This window comes from Hyperolius riggenbachi, chromosome 1 (assembly GCF_040937935.1).
Source record: "Hyperolius riggenbachi isolate aHypRig1 chromosome 1, aHypRig1.pri, whole genome shotgun sequence".
Taxonomy (NCBI): Eukaryota; Metazoa; Chordata; class Amphibia; order Anura; family Hyperoliidae; genus Hyperolius; species Hyperolius riggenbachi.
In genome coordinates, this window is record NC_090646.1 from 222607285 (window position 1) to 222629477 (window position 22193).

The following is a 22193-nucleotide window of genomic DNA, read 5'->3' on the forward strand; positions in this document are numbered from 1 at the left end:
TAACTTGGAAAATCAAGCCACTGGTGTAGCACATGCCATGGCATCCTTACTTAAAGTGCACCTGTTAAACTTTCACATGGACAGTGGTTGTTTATTTATCTCATGAGTTCTATGGCACAGCTGTTTACAGAATAGGAAGATGATTCTCTAAAAAAGAGAGTGTGAATGTTAAATAGAGTATTTTACAACTTTACAAAGCAAAACAGTCCATGTTAGCTGTAAGAGGTACTAATTTACTGAACCCTGGCCATTAGGAATGATGCAGTACTCAACTGTTGCACTGATGCATTTACACAAGGCAGAGATGTATGTTACAAAAAAATAAATAAATTATTTTTTTAAAAAGAGCATGCCCTTTCCCAAGTTTTAACCCCAAGTCCCTTATACAGGTTGGTATGATCCAAGGATTTTCAAGCCTAACCATGAGCAATACCGTTCCACAAATTTCATAACATTGGAGGAAGCTCTGCAAATGGGAAGGTTATACTTTTTTTCTACTTGATAGGGAATTGAAGAAGGTTCCCAATTTCTCAAAATTCATGTGTACACATAAACACCTGAGACCAGACCTTCTTTATTATCTCTAGAATGTTTATTCCAGATGGTTTATGACAGATTTTGAGGTATGTTTAATACAAATTCCTGTTTTCTCTGTTTCTGTTATTTGTAACAGGCTTTGCTGGAACACCTGGGTACCTCTCTCCAGAAGTCTTACGAAAGGATCCTTATGGCAAGCCTGTGGATATGTGGGCATGTGGTAAGCCATCTTTCATTGCATGTTGCAAGATTTCTTTCTTTGAAACCCAAGCATGTGATAGTCAAAGCAGTATTACATCTGTATAATGACTCTTCATGATCTTTGCAGTTGGCATGAGCAACTAATTGTACACTTTGGTATTCCCTGAGCAGGTACTTGTGAATCTCAGTAGAAATTATTATTATTATTTTGCATATATATAGTGAAATCCATCATGCCTAGGGTCAACAGCAGAAAAGGAAGTCAAATTACTTTCATAACAGGGAAGAATTGGCAGAACATCCTACAACCAGGCCACATCTGAAATGACTACCAACAGAGGAGTGCAGAGCCCCCTAGAGGCAAATACACACCTTGTATTCAAAACAGATGCTTAACTATGCACTAGAGCCATAATCTCTGAATAAAAACTGAATGCAAACATAAAATATGTAAACGTATCAAATGAGAGCAGCTAGCCATAAAGTAAACTTTTTTTGGACAGCAGGGAGAGATGGCAGCGCTTCCTAAGACAGGCTGCATCTGAATGACTGAACAGCATAGGTGTGCAGAGTTAATTATAGAAAAATACACCTCTTGCATTCAAAACACATGCACCAAATGTACTTGCAAAGGCATGCATTCTTTTTTGTTCACTGTATAGTTCAAGAGTAGTGCAACTCAAAATCTATTAGTTTTTCTATAAGCACAGACGTATGTCCATGCTGGATCTGTAGTCTGTTCCTTTCCTCGTTTCACCAATCCAAAATCAGTACTTGAAAAATGACTGTCTGCTCAAGAGCTGGCATGATAGCATTGATGTCCAACAACACTGGTTGAAGTCCCAACCAGGACACCTTCTGCATATAATTTGTATGTTCTCTCGATGTTTACTTCAGCTTCATCCCACAGCTTAAAACTATAGTGGTAGGTTAACTGGCTTCATCAAACAATTTGCAGTAGTCTATGGTGGGGACTTCTTATGTCCTTTAGAATGACAGTTGTGATGTGAATAATTCTGTTTAAAGCACAAAAATAAAACTGCATAAAAATTCTAAACTGCACATACCTGTTTAAAAAAGGACCACAATATACATTTTATATAATTTTCTTTTCTTACAAATGTATTTATTCTTAATCAGGTGTGATCCTTTACATTCTTCTGGTGGGTTATCCTCCTTTTTGGGATGAGGACCAGCACAGACTGTACCAGCAAATTAAAGCGGGTGCTTATGATGTAAGTATATGTTAAATCAAATCTAAATGTACCAAGCTGTTGTAACTTCAGCACCATTAAACTGTGTACCAAGAGTGAAAAGTGATGTGTATCTATTTTAGTTACCATATTTATATGGTATTGATAGTTATATGATCCAGGTAGTAGTTTAGAGTGCCATACGGTTTATTGTATTTTTCTGATGTTTTTGCATATACTTAATTTGCACTGAAAAGATTACACAGACAGCTTCCTTTTGAACTCCTTCTCCTGGTGGCATGTTGGCGTAGTGGATGGCACTCTTGCTTTGCAGGGTGAGATTCCCTGGGTCAGATCTGAACCAGGACACTGTTTGCATCTAATCCACTGTGAAGAAACCACAGTGCTGGAACCTCCACAGGAATAGATATCCCTGGATTGCCGGTGCCAAACCTTGCTCAGGTCATCCCCCTGAGTTTAAAGAGAATCTGTACTCTGAAATTCTTACAATAAAAAGCATACCATTCTATTCATTATGTGCTCCTGGTCCCCTCTGTGCTGTTTCTGCCATTCTCTGCTGCAAACCTGGCTTGTAATTGCCAGTTTTAGGCAGTGTTTACAAACAAACTAACCAGCTTCTAATAGGCTCAGCTAAGCAGAGTGTGTTAGTCACACAGAGCCTGCAGGGGGTGTGTACAGCTTCTAGCTAATCACAAGCAGCCCTGCACATTCCAGTCTGACTGCCTCAGCCTGACTGTGCCGACTATAGAGAGAAGATTAGATCATATAACAGAGATAACACAGCTACTGTGCAATTAGGAAAAGCTGCAGTAAGCCAGACCACATTAGAAAAGGCATAGGAATTTATAGCATAGAAGAAATAAAGATAAACAATTTGTTACAGAGTCTCTTTAAGGAACTTCAGAACAAGTGAAGAGGCAGGACACCACTGGCTTTTGGTTATTTACCTCCCTGGCGTTCAATTTCCCAGGGATTTCTGTGCAACAAGTGGTACCATTAATTTTATTGAAATATTTTCCTGCAACTTACCAAAATGTGTTAATCAGAGGTCTGGTATACATTATAATTATATATATATATATATATATATATATATATATATATATATATATATATATATATATATATATATATACAGGACCTTCAAAAAAATTAGCATATTGTGATAAAGTTCATTATTTTCTGTAATGTACTGATAAACATTAGACTGTCCCCCTAAAGGATCATTGCCAGATCGTAGGGTGACATTACAGGAACTAGCACTGGACAGATGTGCAGCGTACTTATTACATAGCCCCCGGGAAATGTGGGCACAGGGAAAAGCCTATATACAGGATCTTCTCAAAAAATTTGCATATTGTGATAAAGTTCATTATTTTCTGTAATGTACTGATAAACATTAGACTTTCATATATTTTAGATTCAAATACACACAACTGAAGTAGTTCAAGCCTTTTATTGTTTTAATATTGATGATTTTGGCATACAGCTCATGAAAACCCAAAATTCCTATCTCAAAAAATTAGCATATTTCATCCGACCAATAAAAGAAAAGTGTTTTTAAAACAAAAAAAGTCAACCTTCAAATAATTATGTTCAGTTATGCACTCAATACTTGGTCGGGAATCCTTTTGCAGAAATGACTGCTTCAATGCGGCGTGGCATGGAGGCAATCAGCCTGTGGCACTGCTCAGGTGTTATAGAGGCCCAGGATGCTTCGATAGCGGCCTTAAGCTCATCCAGAGTGTTGGGTCTTGCGTCTCTCAACTTTCTCTTCACAATATCCCACAGATTCTCTATGGGGTTCAGGTCAGGAGAGTTGGCAGGCCAATTGAGCACAGTAATACAATGGTCAGTAAACCATTTACCAGTGGTTTTGGCACTATGAGCAGGTGCCAGGTCATGCTGAAAAATGAAATCTTCATCTCCACTAAGCTTTTCGGGGAGGCTTCCCTTGTCCCACTGTTTGCATATAGTTCATATGTTCTACTATGTCTGCGTGGTTATCATCCTGGCTCTCTGGTTTCCTCCAAAAACATACTGCTAAGTTAATGATTTCCCCCCCACCCCTGACTCTTTAAAAAACTGTCCTTAGACTATGATAGGGATATTATACTATGACTATGGTTAGGATTAGATTGCTAACTCCTGTAAAGTTGTAGAAGAAAAACATTGACAGGCTAAGGGTTGATGAAAAAACAACTAACTAGCCTCTCACAGCACTCAATACGGTATGACGCTTAGGATAGCAAGACTTAAAAGCCTATGGATCCATTACCCATAGCCCTTTTGACCATCCAAGGGGTCAGACATTATTACTGATTTAGGTACCATACCCAGTTTGCCACCTTAGGACACAGAGAAGGACCTGAAGAGACGCTCTAAGGGCCATGTGAAAGATTGAGATTAAGCAGTCCTGTGAGTACAGCAAGGGACAGGCCCAACTGCTTTCACATATCGGTCCATAGTACACATCACTATTTCATGACATTTCTGATACAAGAGATTGGCAGATCACATTTCTGCTGTGACACAATGAAAGTTCAAAAAGTTTTCACATGCTCCTGATCAGCAATACCAGATGTTCATCAAAGTGCCAGAAATCATAAAATAGTTAAAATTCACATCAATACCATAAACACGCCATGCAATTCTCATAAAAAAACCTATGGACTAATGCCATATGGATGAAAGAAAGTGGGATATAGCTGTAAGACATACAAATGTGTTGCCTTTCCATGCACGCCATGAGAAAGAAAATAGGATTTTATTGGATCCATGTTAGTACCGGTGGTTAGTAATAAAGATCATCATGGCATACTATCAGGCTTTCAGAATTAGTGTAAATAAGGTTATGGCGCTGTAGAAACAATAAACTGTCTGGAAAGAAAAGAAATCAATGCTGAGTAGATATTTACTGCCACCAGGTCTTTATCCTTGAGAAAAACAAGGAAAATCCTCTATAATAAAACCCCTGTGTCCGTGCGCTGTCCCTGTGTAGCGTTGTCCATGCTGAACCATTGTGAGCATGTGCGCAGCACGGACAACGCTACACAGGGATAGTTTGGGACCAGGGAGCCGAGCGGGCGGCGTGTCAGCGGACGGCCAGGTTTGCGTGCAGAGTGCGCGTGCAACGGGTGCGCGCATGCGCGGTGACACTGCGGTGGAGAGTGGGAGGGGAATGGAGGAGAGGAGATGGGGATTCCACACAGACCTAGAGCCCGTTTTTAAACGGGCTTAGGTCACCTAGTAGAGTAATAATTTACTCACGGAACTGTGACTGAAATTGCAGATAATCCTGATTCAAAGTGTCCTCTACATATAGCTGGTAGGACAGGATCTATGTTTTTATATGCTATTGTACATCTCCAATCAGTGATGTTCCAGATGGCAGATGTCCTGTACACATGCAATATCAATGTCACCCAGCGGGGATAAGTACCCAAACCCTCGAGCTGGCAACCTTGCAGAGCCAAGGCTGACAGGTGCATCACTAGCCTGCAGGCTAGCAACTCATTCTGTTGTTTTGAGGGAGGGGGAAAGGGATGATGGAGTGGCACAGGAGTGATGTAGCATGGGAGCCGGCTAAGCAGGGAGAACAATGCTGATGGCCGAAGTGATCCACCAGGATGGATCTCTGACCAAGAGAGGTCAGGGGCTGCTGTACATATGCTGTTGTGTGTAAGGAGCTTAATAAAGTCTGGTTTGGTCCTGGCAAATGAGATCATCTTGCAAAATAGTTTTTTTTCTATAATTTATTATGGTATAATTATCAATTTTTACTATAGTTTTTCCAGCTATTTTCCTGTTTGTATCCTATAAGTTGGATAATTTTCCTTTATCCAAAGTGCAATAAGATAAATAACACTAAAAAAAACATTTTTTTTTAATAAACAAAAAGATGACATACATTGTGTTTATAATTTTCATTCTTTTTTTAATGTGTGTTCCAGTTTCCTTCACCAGAGTGGGATACGGTGACTCCTGAAGCCAAAGACCTGATAAATAAAATGCTTACCATCAATCCAGCCAAACGAATCACTGCATCAGAAGCCCTCAAACATCCATGGATCTGTGTAAGATAAACAAAAATAATGATGATACAATATTATTATTATGTTTATCTTCAGCAATGAAAAGATATCCAGCTGATAGGCAGCAAGGACAGCTATTTTTGGATCAATTTGAAAGTGTAGATAATGTATTTGCGTTGCTAACTCGCATAGGTAAAACATGAATTTTGTATATATTTTTTGCTTTTTAATCTTACATCTTGACAGACTATTTTTGAGGAAAATGGAGAAGAAATGTATTAGTTAAATAGCTATGGATGATTAATACTTAGGCCCAGATTTACTGAAAGAGACTAGTGACAGTGCAATGGAGATTCTGTGTGATTCAGCAAACCTGCATGCAAATCTTTAAAAAATTGTGTTTCTTTTAGACGGCAAATGTTTGCAACCCTCATTTGTGTCATATCAGATTGTAGTGAGGATTGCTGAAAGATTAGTAAAATAATAGTGCTGCAGCAATGTGCATGCTCCTTTTGTGGAAAATTACGTACAATATACAGGTAATCCTGGATTTATTACAACCCCTTTTCACTGCTGGTGCATATACGCTACTACAGTTGCACATCCACAATTTCATTTACACTTAGGCAAAGTTTAGAGTGATCTAATGTGACTCAGTTTGCGCCCTAATAACAGACTTTAAAAAATATGTACAAGGTTTGCTGCAAAACAGGACCGTAAAGAAAAGTGAAGTGCACACAGCTAAACTTGTTAGGCAACAGCCCCTGTGTGCTGGATCATTTAGGCTCTCCATTCATCTTCACTTTTTGTTAATCAGGTCGTCACAGTGAGAAACTATGTACTAAGTTCCTGTTTAGAGGTGGAGGATTAAATCATCTCCATAGGTCTGGGCTGTCTTAATTTATGTTTGTTATATGCATGTTATGATATTATTACTCGCTGCTTTGTGGTGGTCACGTGATCTCTATTTTGTTTTCTAGCAACGTTCCACTGTTGCCTCCATGATGCACAGACAAGAAACTGTAGATTGTTTGAAGAAGTTTAACGCCCGAAGGAAATTGAAGGTAATTAGAATAGTTTTAAACTAGTTAATCTTGGTGAGACTTCTCTAAGTTATCTGTGTACATTGTAATCGGGGGTGTAACTACAAATCATGGTCCCCCCTCCCCCCCAGCAAAACCTAAAATAAGTGTGTACATCATCAACAAACAACAAATAACATTTGTAAAGCGCCTTTCTCCCGTAGGACTCAAAGTGCATTAGCAAGGCTCAGACCAATACTTGGTTGATTGGTACATTGTGGTACAGAAGAAGAACTCTATAAGTCCAGAAATGCCAGGCTAAACAGGTGGCTTTTCAATCTGGATTTGAATAACTCCAGGGAAGGATATGTCTTTACTGTGTGTGGTAGGGAGTTCCAAAGGGTAAAGGCAGCATGACAGAAAGCTCTGGCTCCAAAGTTTTTGAGGTGCACTCTGGGAGTGACCAAGTTTATGAAACCTGCTGATCTGAGGTTGTGAGAGGTGTGGTGCGTTTTCAGCAAGTCCTTCATGTATCCAGGGCCTAAATTGTTCAGGGATTTGAATGTCAAAAGTCCAATCTTGAAGAGTATTCTCCACTTACATATTCTTCTCTCACCCATAACAAGTATAGCCACAAAAACACCTGATCTAAAGGATGGATCCCTTTATTGGAGGGCGTGGAGGGAGTAGTAGTTGGGGCCCCCTTACAGCTCTAGCTCCCCCTCCCCCCTCCAGCCATGAGGACTGCTCCCCTGTAGTTACACCCCTGAATGTAATGATTTTGGAGAATATTATTTCAGCTTTGTTTTTGTTTTATATCTGTGTATACAAACGTATTCTTAAAAAAGATTTACTATAGGTGCCCATGATCAGATAACTGTGATTAGAAATAATATTTCATAATACATTGATTATTTCACCATCAATGGACCAATCTGTACTTCCTATCCATCACAACCTAATCTAATAAAATGTTTTTTTTTTCGATCATCTAACTTGTTGTTGACTGATCACCATTACAATTATAATTGTACTGTTATTGGGCACCTTAACAGAAAAATCTGTTTGTGTTAACCTGTAGCAATTATTTTTTTAGTGCAAATAAAGTAACGAGTTCTGCTCTTTGCAGCTCATTATGGAAGATGAGAGTTTGTGTACAGTTTGTAGCCGAATGCGCAAAACACTGTACTGTTGTCATTGTTGCAAAGATGTCAAATTTGAACTGACTGGAAATTTTTGAGTTTCATAGTTAGCTGTAAAATAAAAAAAAATCACTTTAACCACCTTAGCGGTATGGACGAGCTCAGCTCGTCCATTACCGCCAGAGGGTGCCGCTCAGGCCCTGCTGGGCCGATTTTGATGAAATAAAGTACAGCACACGCAGCCGGCACTTTGCCAGCCGCGTGTGCTGCCTGAGAGTGAGGGTCCCCCCAGCCGCCTGAGCCCTGCGCAGCCGGAACAAATAGTTCCGGCCAGGGCTAAGGGCTGGATCGGAGGCGGCTGACGTCAGGACGTCGGCTGACGTCCATGACGTCACTCCGCTCGTCGCCATGGCGACGAAGTAAGCAAAACACGGAAGGCTGCTCATTGCGGCCTTCCGTGTTACTTTTGGCCGCCGGAGGCGATCAGAAGAACGCCTCTGGAGCGCCCTCTAGTGGGCTTTCATGCAGCCAACTTTTAGTTGGCTGCATGAAATAGTTTTTTTTTTATTTAAAAAAAACCCTCCCGCAGCCGCCCTGGCGATCTTAATAGAACGCCAGGGTGGTTAATAACATCAAATTATAAAATGACTTACTTATCACTAATAAACAGTATTTTTTTAGCAATATTTAGTAAGAAACACAAGGGTCCATATGAATAAACTTTTTCTCCCGAGTTTTTTCCTAGTGGATATTTTCACACCTTGTCAATAAAATGCCCTTTAAACCCCCACCCCAGTTAGTGAGAAAATATTCTAAATAAATGTGGTTGTCCTTTTCACCTACTTTTTCATACTTTTTTTTAATTTTCAAAGTGCTGAAAAGTTCTTTTAAAAAGAAGTTAAAAAAATTATCTCCTAGGAGAGAACACAGGAGAAAAAGTGAATTGCATATGGGCCAATGATACTTTCAGTGTAGGAACATTTTGTACTGAGTTTGTACTGTGGACTTTCAGACTTGATTTCATAACTGGAAACAGAAATCAAATCTTTGGAATGAAGCATAACATTGCAGACCCCAGCAACAGACAACTCCCAAAACAGACCCAAGTAACAGACAGCACCCTGTGACATTACCCCCATGAGAAATCAAACTTCCAGCTCTGTACACTGACGCTCACTATCGCTATGTCTAGAGCAGGGCAACAGTATCCATGTGTCATGCTGCAGCAGCTAATCTGCATCCCCAAAGATTTACTTACCCAAGTTTTCCTCCAGCCCCTAGCAGCCGTCCTGTGCCCTCGCTGCAGCTCTGGTGGCTCGTGGTCCCCTCCGGTGCAGATGCCGACTTTGCCAGGTCGGTATCTACTGCCCCTTCATGAGAGCACCTCTGAGTCGCTCTGCTGTCTTCTGGAGTGTACTGGGCAGGCGCAGTAGTTGTGCACCAGCGCAGAACACTCCAGACTACATCATCGAGACCAAGAGCGGCTGTTGCACAGGCGCAGTAGATGCACATCAGCATCTACACCGGAGGGGACCCCGGGCCACCAGTTGGGAGCAGAGCTATGACGAGGGACATAGTGGCTGCTAGGGGCTGGAGCAAGGCACGGGTAAGTAAATCTTTTTTTTTTAATCAGCTCGTATGACTCCTTTAAGAGGATTTCTGCTTCACTCAACTAACCACACTGCATTTTTATACAATGGCACTGCTATGTTAGATTATACTCTTGCTAGTAATAAAACATGTTTATTTGTACTGTATTAATGCTAAGTGTAATTCTTTTTAAGGGAGCTATTTTGACCACTATGCTGGCCACCAGAAACTTTTCAGGTATGTTGTTTAAATGTGTTCAAATATAGATCATTATTATCCAGATAAATATTTCACAGCACAGCTGAAATATTATGTGGCTGTATTTCATTAAAGAATTGTTTTTCTAAAAATGTATACTTAATATTTAACATAAATATGTACATACAAAACAATTAATTAGCAAGCAACATCACATTAGCTGGGTTTTATTACTCTATTGATGCCTGGAATCCTTTTTATTTTCGTTTTCTTACTTTTTCCTTCATAGTAAGTAAAGTGTCAAGTGAAGATGTTAAACTGATAGCCTGGGTTGGTAACTGACAAAAAATGGCCTCAATTCACTAACCTTAACTCCTGTCTTTAATAACTCGAGCTGTTTTACAGTTATCACCATGGTGATATAATTGTGATAACTGTAAAACAGCTCAGAAGAGTTATTAAAGACGGAGTTAAGGTTAGTGAATTGAGGCCATAATATCACTTGTGTTGTGGCCACTAAGCAGGGGGGTTATGTCCTGGAAGGGAAATTCTGCCTAATTACATAGAACTGAGTTAAGATGTAATGAAATTGTGAGAATAATCTTGGCTAACTGGGTGGGTATTTAAATGATTAGCATTCCAACTAGTCTTTAGGGGTTTTACATCTTGAAGGCTCTGCAATAAGCTTAGCACAGATCAATTTGTTCTCATTTATGGCGTTCCTGAATCTGGAGAACCTGTGTTTAGTAACTATTCCCTTAACACCATTGCTTTGATCATTTATTACACAGTAAATCCGTTTATGTGCTTCTATTAAAAAGATGTAATTTGCCAATGCTTTATTATATTGACTTGTTCTGTTTACTTGAATGGCAAATAATATCTTCTCTCCTTCAGTCCACTTCACTGTAACTGCACATTAGGTTGACATCTATTAGATGTGGATATGTCTTTTCATAAATATTAGCTGAGATGCCTAAATCTGTGGATTATGGGATTGTGGTTCTTCAGTTGAAGTATAAATAAAAGCTAGAACAATTTGTAATGCATTTTGTGATGTGAAGTGAAAATGATATTGAGGTGTTCCAAAATGAAATCCTACTAGAGCTATAGAGAAATTCAAAAACTGTGCAACCCAACAATTCTGTCTCATCCAAGGTAAATAGTGGACACATAATTACTTCTACCTGTGATGTGTGGACTATGAATAATTGATTATTCTGTTTTATAAAGCCTAGATGTTTATCTCTTCTAAAGCAGTGATTCTGCACCACAATGGTCATGAGGAGCAAGGCTGGCAGCAATAGATGGAGATTTGATTATAATGCTGGGAATACACCGTGCGTTTTTTCGGCAGATAGATGGTTCGTTAAATAATTTCAGACATGTCCCATCTTACTTTCAATCATTTTACTGCTTGATTTCTCATAGTAGTGAATGAAAATTGATAAGAAAAGATAAGAGAATAGAGTGGGAAATCGAATGGAAAAACAAATCGAAAATCGATCGGACAGAAAATCGACCGTAAAAACTCATCGTGAATTCCCAGCGTAATATGGATATGAGAGATTTGAGTACTACACACTACTGAGAAAGTCATGTGGAGACAGTAGAAACTAGATAAAACAAGTCTCTAGTATGGTTAGGAAAGAAAATAAGAATGACAAGGCTATGAAAACCCAAAAGCCGCATGTATGTGCTTGGGATATTCTCAAGGTTCTTAATATTAAATCAATACAGTACATAGGAACAATGGAAAAGGGAAATTGGTGTAAGGCTCGTTAGCCTATCTAGCTCATGGTTAATGCTTTGAGGGGAATACAGAGGTTGAGGTTGGTAGGAGGCTTGGAAAATGACTTGTCTAAATGTGTTAGAGGTAAATATAAATCTAATAGGATCAGGGACAGAGTAATATTGTTAACATAACACTAACTTTGCTAGCAAGTTGTGTTTCCTGTTTGCATTTCAAAGATTACCATTTATTGTATTAAAGGTTATATTGAATTGTGTATTTGTACAATAATTTCAACTGATTGCTTAATTATCTTAACATATAGCCACTTTCAGTGGCTAAAGCAATTTATGGTGGGGCAAAAGTGATACATTTGTAGAGATATATGATATTCCCTATTAACGTATGTAGTAGGTCTTCTTTTCCTCTTAAATGCAGCAGTTAGGACATGCCACTTGGCCTCTTAATTAGAAAGCATGATATCCAATGACCATCAGTCAAGCTTTATAGACAAAATATGAATACACAGCAAATAGTTATCTAATGTAAATGGAAAATCTAACCAAGGCTTAAAATTCATTCCAATCAGTAGCTGATACCCCCTTTCACACGAGAAATCTTTACCTTTTCTCGAATAGATCATTGGGGAGTCTGTATGGCTAATATTGTGGTGAAACCCCTTCCACAGTGTGATGTCATGACCATGGTCCTGACAGTTTGCTGTCTGTGAACCTCATTGCATTGTGGAAAATAACAGCTTATTCCATCTGCTATATCTTCTTCTGTGCATAAAACGCTCAGTAATGAACATGCCGGACAGATCATCTGGCAGAACTAAAGATGTCACCACCAGTGATACATTTCAGAATGCAAATCAGGGAGAGGAAATATTTTACAATGGGCAAACACTGACTAAATGATCTATACATGAATATTGTAAAAATAAGCAATTTTATTCACTATGTTACTTTCACTACAGTTCCTTTTTAAAGTGTCATTTTTAATTTATGGCATTTTTAAACATTTTCTATAACTGCACTTCAACACACTAAAACAGCCTTGTAAACTACTATCGTTATTAGTTACCTGTTAAAATGGTTGATAATAAACCCTGTCTACACACGTTTAAGCATCATTACCTTTACATCAACTTGTGTTTAAAAAAGATTTACTAATGGGTATACTGCCATTATTTTCAAATATACTTTCTGTGCTTTACAGTGAGCAGTATTCTACTTCTTTATAAAATGTAGACATTACTAGGGGTAATGTAATTAGTACATTGCATTAAATATGCTTTAAATTTCCGACTCTTTTCAAGAAATGGGGGAAATTATAACGTTTACATGAGTTTTATAGCTATGGCAAGAGCCCTTTAGTAAATCTGCCCTCTTGGTATCATCAGATTTCATGCAACTATAACAGCTTTCATTAATATTATAAAGGATAAGTAGCAATGTAAGACTACTGTAGTATGGAATATGTTGCCAACAAGTAGCTTATATTCAGTATATATTTTTATTTGTGGTATATGTTGTTCTTGAGCATGTTAAATGGAAAGCGCACTGGTCTCACCACATTTTGTAGGGCTTCTTTAAAAGGATATGAATTATAAAATACTTAGGGCATGGTTTATAAGACCTCTCCAGGTTAGAGATTAGTGGAGAATACGATTACGACTAACTAATAGGACTAGATTTAGTAACAACCATCTGTGATCGAGTAATAAAGCTTGCAACGCTCTCCTGAGTTATGTCTGTAGTGTAGGTTGTTAGTAGATTAGTGCTTGTGTCGGTTGCGTGACTGCAGTCACATGCCTGTCAGTCTGGATAAAACACTGCTGTAGTTTGTTGCGGTTGTGTGTTTGCACTTGCACTACTAAAAAATTACTAAGTAACCCTCATTGTAGTCTGACATAAAAAGGCAATAGGTGGCAAGACTTTACTACCCAAAAGCAGATGGTTTTTGCTAAGTCAAGGCTAGAGTTGAGGGTCATTCCTTTGACCTTTAGTCTGGAGCTGTAACTTAGGTCATTAGCGATAATTCAGGTTGGAGTGAGCTTGAGATGTCTCCCAGGGCATCACTGCAGAATATATGAAAATTAACCATTGTACCCTTAGCAGCTAAACACACCTCCAGAACCGCTGGAATGCAATGATGTGTCATCTTGTTAATAAGTACAGAGCCATAATAATCCAACATGCATACATACTGTTTTGGGTTGTTTGATTCTCATCAGTGCATGGCATGGATTAATTTGGCTCTATGCAGTAGGGCTTGTAACACCGAGAGGTACAGACTAACCAGCAAGCTCATGGTGACCCAGAACTCATTGGAGTGTGTAAGGGACTACAATGGTCCTAAAAAAAAACCCATAATAAGATGTTAAGAAAAACAAAAGGTTGCAAACTTTTGTTTTTCTTAACATCTTAGTATGGGGGCTTTTAGGACCATTGTAGTCCCTTACACTCTCCAATGAGTTCTGGGTCACCATGAGCTTGCTGGTTAGTCTGTACCTTTAGGTCATTAGCAACTTTCATTCTTTGAAATTAGAGAGAATAGACAGACTTTGCAATGCAATTGCAGTAATTATGAGTCAAAGTGTGAAGGATAAATGTATAGTTGCTGTGCAGGCAGAAATGGAGCTAAGTGACTATGGGGAGTATTCAATAACCTGCGTTAAAGGGATACTTAAGTATAGTAAAAAATAAAAAAAGCCAGTTTTACTTACCTGGCACTTCTACCAGCCCCCTGCAGAAGCCCTGTGCCTGCGCTGGTAATCTATGATCCTTCGGTCACCTGCCACGGCTCAGTTTCATTTTGAACAACTGAGCCTGTCGCCATCCACTGCGCCTTCCCAGCCCTGGCCGCACACGTCCTCGTTTGCGCTCCCGTCGCCAGGAGCGTCCTGCACAGGTGCAGTACGAGAAAACCTCTACCACGCCTGCGCAGGACACTCCCAGCAACAGGAGTGCGAACAAGGATGCAGTAGCGAAAATGAAACCGTGGCGTGGGGCCGGTGGATCGTAGAGTAACGGTGTGGGCATAGGATGTCTGCAGGGGGCCGGTAGAAGCCCAAGGTAAGTAAAACTGGCCTTTTTTTTTTTTACTAGACTTAAGTATCCCTTTAAGCAAAATTACCTGTGTAAAGTCTTAACACAGGATGAGTAGAGACTAATGCATTGCATGTAAATCCAATAAACAACAATGTAATGTATTGAATTCTACTTTACTCGTCATACTATAAAAATTTACACGTGTAATTTTGCTTAACGAAGTTTATTGCATACATCCTTATGCAAGCTGAGATAAGTGCTTGATAGCTGTACAGACACAGAATGAGTAAAGCACAAGTACAATGTGCAGGCAGGGAATGGGTTACATGGTAGGTTTATTCTCTGGCAGGGCATTCATGCGGGGTAGTAAGGGAAATGGGTTACATGCTAAGCTGCTATTCTCACAGAAAATGAGTTAAGTGCTGTGCAAAGAGAGTGCATGGATTCACTGCAGGGCAGCTGGGCAGGCAGTAGTAAGGGAATGGCTGACATGCTAGGTTTCTGCTCTCACAGATAATGAGTTAAGTGCCGTTCTTATGCTAGGTACACACCATACAATTTTCTGGCAGATTTACCTGCCAGATCGATTATTTCCAACATGTTCCAACTGAATTTCAATCGATTTTTCCAATCCTTTTTTTAGATTTTTTTAATCAATTTTTATAGAACTGAACAAAAATCGTTCGAAAAAATGATCAAAAGACGATCAGAAAATCTAAAAATCTATAGCAATTCAGATCAGACATGTCGGTAATAATTGATCTGGCAGGTAAATCTGCCAGAAAAGTGTATGCTGTGTACCTAGCATAAGAGAGCATGCATTAAATGCAGGGTGGCTGGGCATGGGATATTAAAGGGATACTACAGAGTAACCAAGCAGCTCAGGGTGACCCAAACTACTAGGAATGTATAGGGGGATAAAAGGGACCAAAAAGCCCTCCTACTAAAAAAGCAAAGCTTGGTGTAGTTGCCTTCTTAAAACAGAAGAAAAAGAGATACTGCAGGGGGGTCGGGGGAAAATGAGTTGAAGTTACCCGGGGCTTCTAATGGTCCCCCGCAGACATCCTGTGCCCGCACAGCCACTCCCTAATGCTCCGGCCCCGCCTCCGGTTCACTTCTGGAATTTCAGGCTTTAAAGTCTGAAAACCACTGCACCTGTGTTCCCGTGTCCTTGCTCCCGCTGATGTCACTAGGAGCCTACTGCGCAGGCCCAGTATGGTCTGTGCCTGTGCAGTACGCTCCTGGTGCCATCAGCGGGAGCGAGGACACGGCTACGCCGGCGCAGTGGTTTTCAGACTTTAAAGCCTGAAATTCCAGAAGTGAACTGAAGGCGGGGCCAGAGCATCGGTGAGTGGCTGCATGGGCACAGGATGTCTGCGGGGGACCTATAGAAGCCCCGGGTAAGTTCAACTCATTTTCCCCCGACCCCCCTACAGTATTCCTTTGAGGGAATGAATAACATGCTAAAGGGAACCTGAGGTGAAAAGGATATGGAGGCTGTCCTATTTCTTCCTTGTAAACAATGCAAATTGCTTGGCAGCCCTATTGATCTTTTGGCATAAGTAGTGTCGTGAGTCAAAACTGTGGAACAAGCATATAGCTAAAGGGGCCCATACCCTGGTCGATTTCAGCCATTGATCGATTCTATGGAATTGATTGATCGTAAATCAATTCTATCAAATCTATCGATCGACCCATTTGCAGCCTATTTCAATCGATTTGATCTATCTGACAGGATTTAAAAACTAGGTCCATCTGGTGCTGGCAGCAGATCGATAGCCCATAGAGTTGAATTGGATCTAATAGTCCAATAATGTATTTAGATCGATTTCCAATAGATTTCAGAATGAAAATCCAAGTGTGTGGCACACATCAGATAGAATCCTGTCAGATTTGACTTGACAGGCATCTGACAGAAACCTATCTTATAGTCGAATCTGCTGCAAATCTATAAGTGTATGGTCACCTTAATCCAGTAAAACTGGTCAGGGTCAGAGTACCTGATCTGTTGCATGTTTGTTCAGAGTCTGTGGCTAAAATCATTAGAGACTCAGAATCAGGAGGGCTGCCAGGCAACTGGTATTGCTTAAAAGGAAATAAAAATGGCAGACTCCACAGCCCTCTCACCTCGGGTTCCCTTAAGTTGCTGTTCTGGCCGAGAATGAGTTAACAGGAACCTTTAACTGAAAAGGATGTGTATTTTTCCTTTTAAAATAATACCAGTTGCCTGACCCTCCTGCTGAACCAGTGCCTCTAATACATTTAGCCACAGTCCCTCAACAAACATGCAGATCAGGTGCTCTGACTGAAGTCAGACTGGATTAGCTGCATGCTTGTTTCAGGTGTGTGATTCAGCCACTACTGCAGTCAAAGAGATCAGCAGACTGCCAAGCAACTGGTATTGTTTGAAAAGAAACATCCATATCCCTCTCAGTTAAGGTTCCCTTTAAGTGCTGTTCAGACACAGCATGCATTCACTGCAGGGCGACTGGGCAGGGGATGGTAAGAGGTGAACGTTAGGCAACTTTGTCAGTCATAAAGGGGGAAAAAATAGTAAGTAGTAATGGTATGTACGAAAAAAGTGTGCTATGTGTATGTGAGAATGTGCAGCTGTCATAGAGGTAGCTGAGGACAGGTTATAGATAACTAATGCTTATACATATAGTTTGTAGGTTGGCTTATTAGAGAAAGGGGAGGTCACTGTGTGAGCCACAGATAACAATTCTTCCTGCCTAGATGTGCAGAAATAAGTAAAGTTTTGACTTTTCTAATTCTATTTGGGAGTTAATGCCTATATGGATTTGTTCTCGTGAGACCTGACTTTCTATTCAATATGACGTGTTTGCAATGCATGACATTTACATTAGCTCATACTATGTGGTTATAATTGTGTTTTTTTTTTAATTTTCCTTTTTTTCGAAAATTTTCCTTTTATGTGGAATGTGTTTCATGTGAGGTAAGAGTCAAAGAAAATGCTGATTTTCCTCATCGTTCTCCATTTTATTCTGCACTTGATAAATCCGTTTATTCTGCAAGCCTCTCCTCCTAATAAGCACTGTGGCTTTCCCTTGCCTTCTACTCCAGTACTAATATATTTTTATTGCTGCAATTACTGCCTTCACCTCCTGTCAACTTATGCTTTCTAATGGGTCAGCTTGGTGTCCTAAATATAATTTGTAATTAAATGTAAGAACTAGAGGGAAGAGTATCTTCATCTATCAGAGATGCCCTGAGGAATTATTATAATTACAGGTTACAAATATGGCCTTCAAATTTAGATATATTGTGAAAATGCAAGCTATGTGTACAAATATTTCATTTTAAAGCATAATTATGCAGCACACAAACATCATGTTTTACAGAAAATGCACATCACATTTTCTATCAATCCTTATCTCCAAATTAGTTTACAGTTAGTGTAGTTTGGTTTGGCTTCGGTTTTTATTTGGGGAGGGGGGGCACACAATCATGAGAACACACTTATTCCATGCATATAGTGTCCCTGATGACCTTAAAATACATAACTCATCTAGTTTTAATTGAAGGACCATAGGCTGCTATAGGTGCCAGATTGGAATAGTGTAGTGGGATAACTGAAGACATCTAGTGGAAAGGACTGGCAGCAGGAATGTGTGATCCAGGGAGCTGCATAGGAAGATACCAAAGATATAAATCTGGCCTAAGGTGCCCTGTTAAAAACATTGTGGCAGTGTTAAAAGCTGCGTTAAGCAGCTATAAATGGTAGTAGCAGGCATTAGCCACTATTTACCATTTATAGCCACTTATAACTGCTATTTAGCCATTTATAGCTGCTATTTAGTATTTATAATTGCTAATTGCAGCTTTTAGCATTGGGGGTTAGGGTTAGGAGGTGGGGGTCCTTAGTGTTAGGTGTGTGTGTGTGTGTGTGTGTGTGTGTGTGTGTGTGTGTGTGTGTGTGTGTGTGTGTGTGTGTGTGTGTGTGTGTGTGTGTGTGTGTGTGTGTGTGTGTGTGTGTGTGTGTGTGTGTGTAAGGTGGGAACTGTAGGGGTTAAGGTTAGGCACCACAGGTGGCATATAGTTAAGAACCAGGGGGCTTTAGGTTAGGAACAGGGGGGTGTTAGGGTTAGGTACTGGGGATGTTAAGGTTAGGCAACACTGTGGGGGAAAGAGGGCTGTTAGGCACCACCAGGGGGGTCTTAGGGTTAGCCATCGGTAGAGGGAAAGTTCTGTGTGAGAGTAGGGAGAGGTTAGGTCACATTAAAATATCAGTACAGATTACTGATATTTTACTATTGGAATTAAGTAGTAGAATATCCATACCGACATATTTACCAATATTCTGCTAGCGGATGTTTTTACCGGGTGACTTTTTTACATGTATGCAGAAAATATAACTGTATCTTGTGAGAACCAGAATAGAGCAGAAAGTCTTATTTTCTATATTACATTCTGGACATTGCCAAAGTGTTCTTATAGTATTTCCATTCTGGCCTCAGAGATGTAAAGGTTATAAAGTTCCCACTATGATGTAGAGTAAATCCTATCTATTATTACAGCACAATAAAGGCAAAGGCACAGAGGTGATTGCCTTGCTAGCAACACAATTGCTGGAATAGAATCACCCGAATGTGCTTAGATTACAGCGAATCTCAACAGCAAACGGGTCAATATTTCTTCATCAAAAGCTGATTCACTGTCAGCTGCGTTTCAGCCAATAATAATGCGAGCTTATTCCCAATTCCAACATAATTCCATTCACTGGCAGGGAAGTTCACTGCAATGTAAATACATGCAGGTGATTTCCTGGTGGTGGTCTTGTCACTAGAGAATTAATCTCATGTTCCATGGCCGTAAAGCATCATACAGAGATTCGATTTTTGATATATCAAACAAATGTTCATAATTCATTGGACCAACTGTACAATGTTTGTACATGTTTTGTACAGGCATCTCAAGCACTCTACATTTGTTATATCTCAAGTGAATATCTGTCTGCCAGGTCAGATTTTTCTTAAATGATTGTGTTGATCACACCCACAGCAGTTGCCTCTTGCTCCTCCTCCTTCCTTCTGTCTACACAGGCTAAATACATGGTGCTCAGCCAAGCATGCATGACTGAGTGTAGGTATCAGTGGCGTAGCTAAGGAGCTGTGGGCCCCGATGCAAGTTTGACAATGGGGCCCCCCAAACACTCTATATGTAACAATTGATACAGCGCTCTAAAACCTGCCAGTGGCAACTACAGTGTCAGAGGTGCAAGAAGGGAATGGGGAGCAGTTTGTTAATGATTACCACTATTCAAAGTATCTATAGAAGTGATTATTATGAGCACAGGACCAATAGAGAGCTAATACTGAAGTTGAGGGAGGGCCTTTGGGGCCCCTCTGGCCCAAGGGCCCCGATGCGGTCGCAACCTCTGCACCCCCTATTGCTACGCCCCTGGTAGGTATGTTGTACCTCTCCAGAGGTCCATGGCAGTGTCCGCTCCACTCAAGATTAGATTAGTGCCATTCTGTGGCAGGAGTGGCAACTCTGAAAAAAGCCACGCAGGTGGGGGTTTTGTGCTGCAGAAACGCAACAGACAAACCCGGGCATGGTAGAGATTGATGTTTGAAGGTTGCTTCCCACAACTCTATAAAGCTTTCTGGTATCAGAACCAGAATGAACAGGCACTAAGAAAATATTTATGACATGATACTTACAGGGACACCATGCTTATCCCTACTAAGAGTCAGCTAAAGGGCCACATGGGTTTTATTCACAATTAATGCATGCAATAAGTTCACATTCATAAATCACAGATTAGCACTTTACTCATAGCATAGAAAATGCAATGACATTGAGCACTTTTCACATACCAGTGAACAATGAAGATAAAACATAAGTGAAACTGAGACACTGTAAAGTTATATCCACAAACTTCCTGAACAGCAGAATTCTGCCCTTTTTAGTAAAAACAGTTAAGTCACCACATGATATTCTTTAATAGCAAATTTAAATAAAAGCCATTGCCTGCTTCTTTTTAAACATGATGTCCAGGCAAAAACATAACTCTTTCAGCAGAGAGTAATTATGACTAAAGCAATTGGTGTGCTGGAGTTTATAACTAAAAGTGACTCATGCATATATACTTTCCACATAAGTCCCCTGAAACAATTATTCATAGATGTCATTTAAAAAAGCTGTAAACTTGACTTTGTCAGGAGTGGGGGGGAGGTTTATCCACTTACAAGTCTGCCCAACATGTCAATCAAGGCACAGTATTGGGAATACACTCACATCCCTCATCATTTTGTCGAGCAGGCATCCCATTCCTGTAATATATTATTACACCTTGAGCCACTGTGATGCTCAGGGTATTTTGCTTTGAAAATGCTTTTTGCTTGGCTGTTGTAATGACTACCTGTCTCTAATAACTTCTAAATCGCTGACCCAGAATATATATACACAAATCACACATTTTTACTCACATTGAATGGAGTGGATGCGTGCTGGTTGTGTTTGTGTGACTCTGATGAAAACAGTTAAGACCAACTGCCAGGAAAATAGCATTTTTAAAAGGTGCCAACAATATGGCAGTTTCCATATTCCTCTGAGTTTAGGTTGTCTTTCAAGTATTGTCATTTTAAAATGCAGTTAATTAAAATTCTAGTTGCTCATACTTTTTCAGCAGTTACTCTGTAGAATACTACACAATTGCTTAATGCAGGGGCTTGAAATTCTGGCACGGATAGTCTCCCTGACCTGCTGATAATGATGGGAGTTTAGATGGCTTAAATTCATACACTTTTTGTTGTCATTTTATGCTTATGTTTTAATAAGCACATTTTCAGCTATCATAAGTGAGATGTATTTTATTAGAATATTGAAATTATGTATTCTCCGCATAGCTGCTGAATTATTTACAGCAATTCTCCATTTAAGACAAAGGATTTATTACACAAATGGTTACATTGATCAGATGCCATATGGGTTTATATTTTGGTGGCATTAGGCATGCACAATCACAACAACAAACATATCCAAAAGTCTGGCAATCAGCAGAAGACCTGTGAGAGTGTGAAATAAAGGCCAGGTCGTGTGTGCATGGCGTATCACCTTTGTATGAAGATAGTTATACTTCTAAATATGGACTCTTGCTGAAATTCCAGAGCTTTTTCATTCTGCATGCTATTTCTTTGTTATCAGTACTGCCAATATTCCAGTGAAAGAACAGATCCAAACTAATCATAAGACTTTAATGATTGATTACAAATTGTTATGGCAGCCTTTCAGTGCTACACCCGCCAAGATTCAAGATGTTTTCATCCTTATAAGGATCACATAGTACCCTACAAACAACATGTTCAATTTGTCCACTCACATTTTCTCACACTTATTTAATTAAGATTTGTGCTACAGGTCCCGAAGATTTTACCTCTATAGTTATCTCAGTTCTTACACTAATAAACGTAAAACTTTAGCCAATGAGAAAATGTTCCTTCC

The 22193-nt window shown here is 39.7% G+C and overlaps 1 protein-coding gene across 15 annotated transcripts in view; it reads left to right on the top strand.

The window, feature by feature from the left end:
- Positions 1–22193, top strand: part of CAMK2D (calcium/calmodulin dependent protein kinase II delta) — a 330923-nt gene that overhangs the window by 249876 nt on the left and 58854 nt on the right. For all 15 annotated transcript variants that reach the window (XM_068280781.1, XM_068280836.1, XM_068280817.1 and 12 more), the window contains exons 8-12: positions 674–757; positions 1879–1973; positions 5906–6028; positions 6967–7050; positions 9935–9977. In XM_068280781.1, the coding sequence (XP_068136882.1) occupies positions 674–757; positions 1879–1973; positions 5906–6028; positions 6967–7050; positions 9935–9977 (429 nt within the window). The remainder of the gene's footprint in view (positions 1–673; positions 758–1878; positions 1974–5905; positions 6029–6966; positions 7051–9934; positions 9978–22193) is intronic.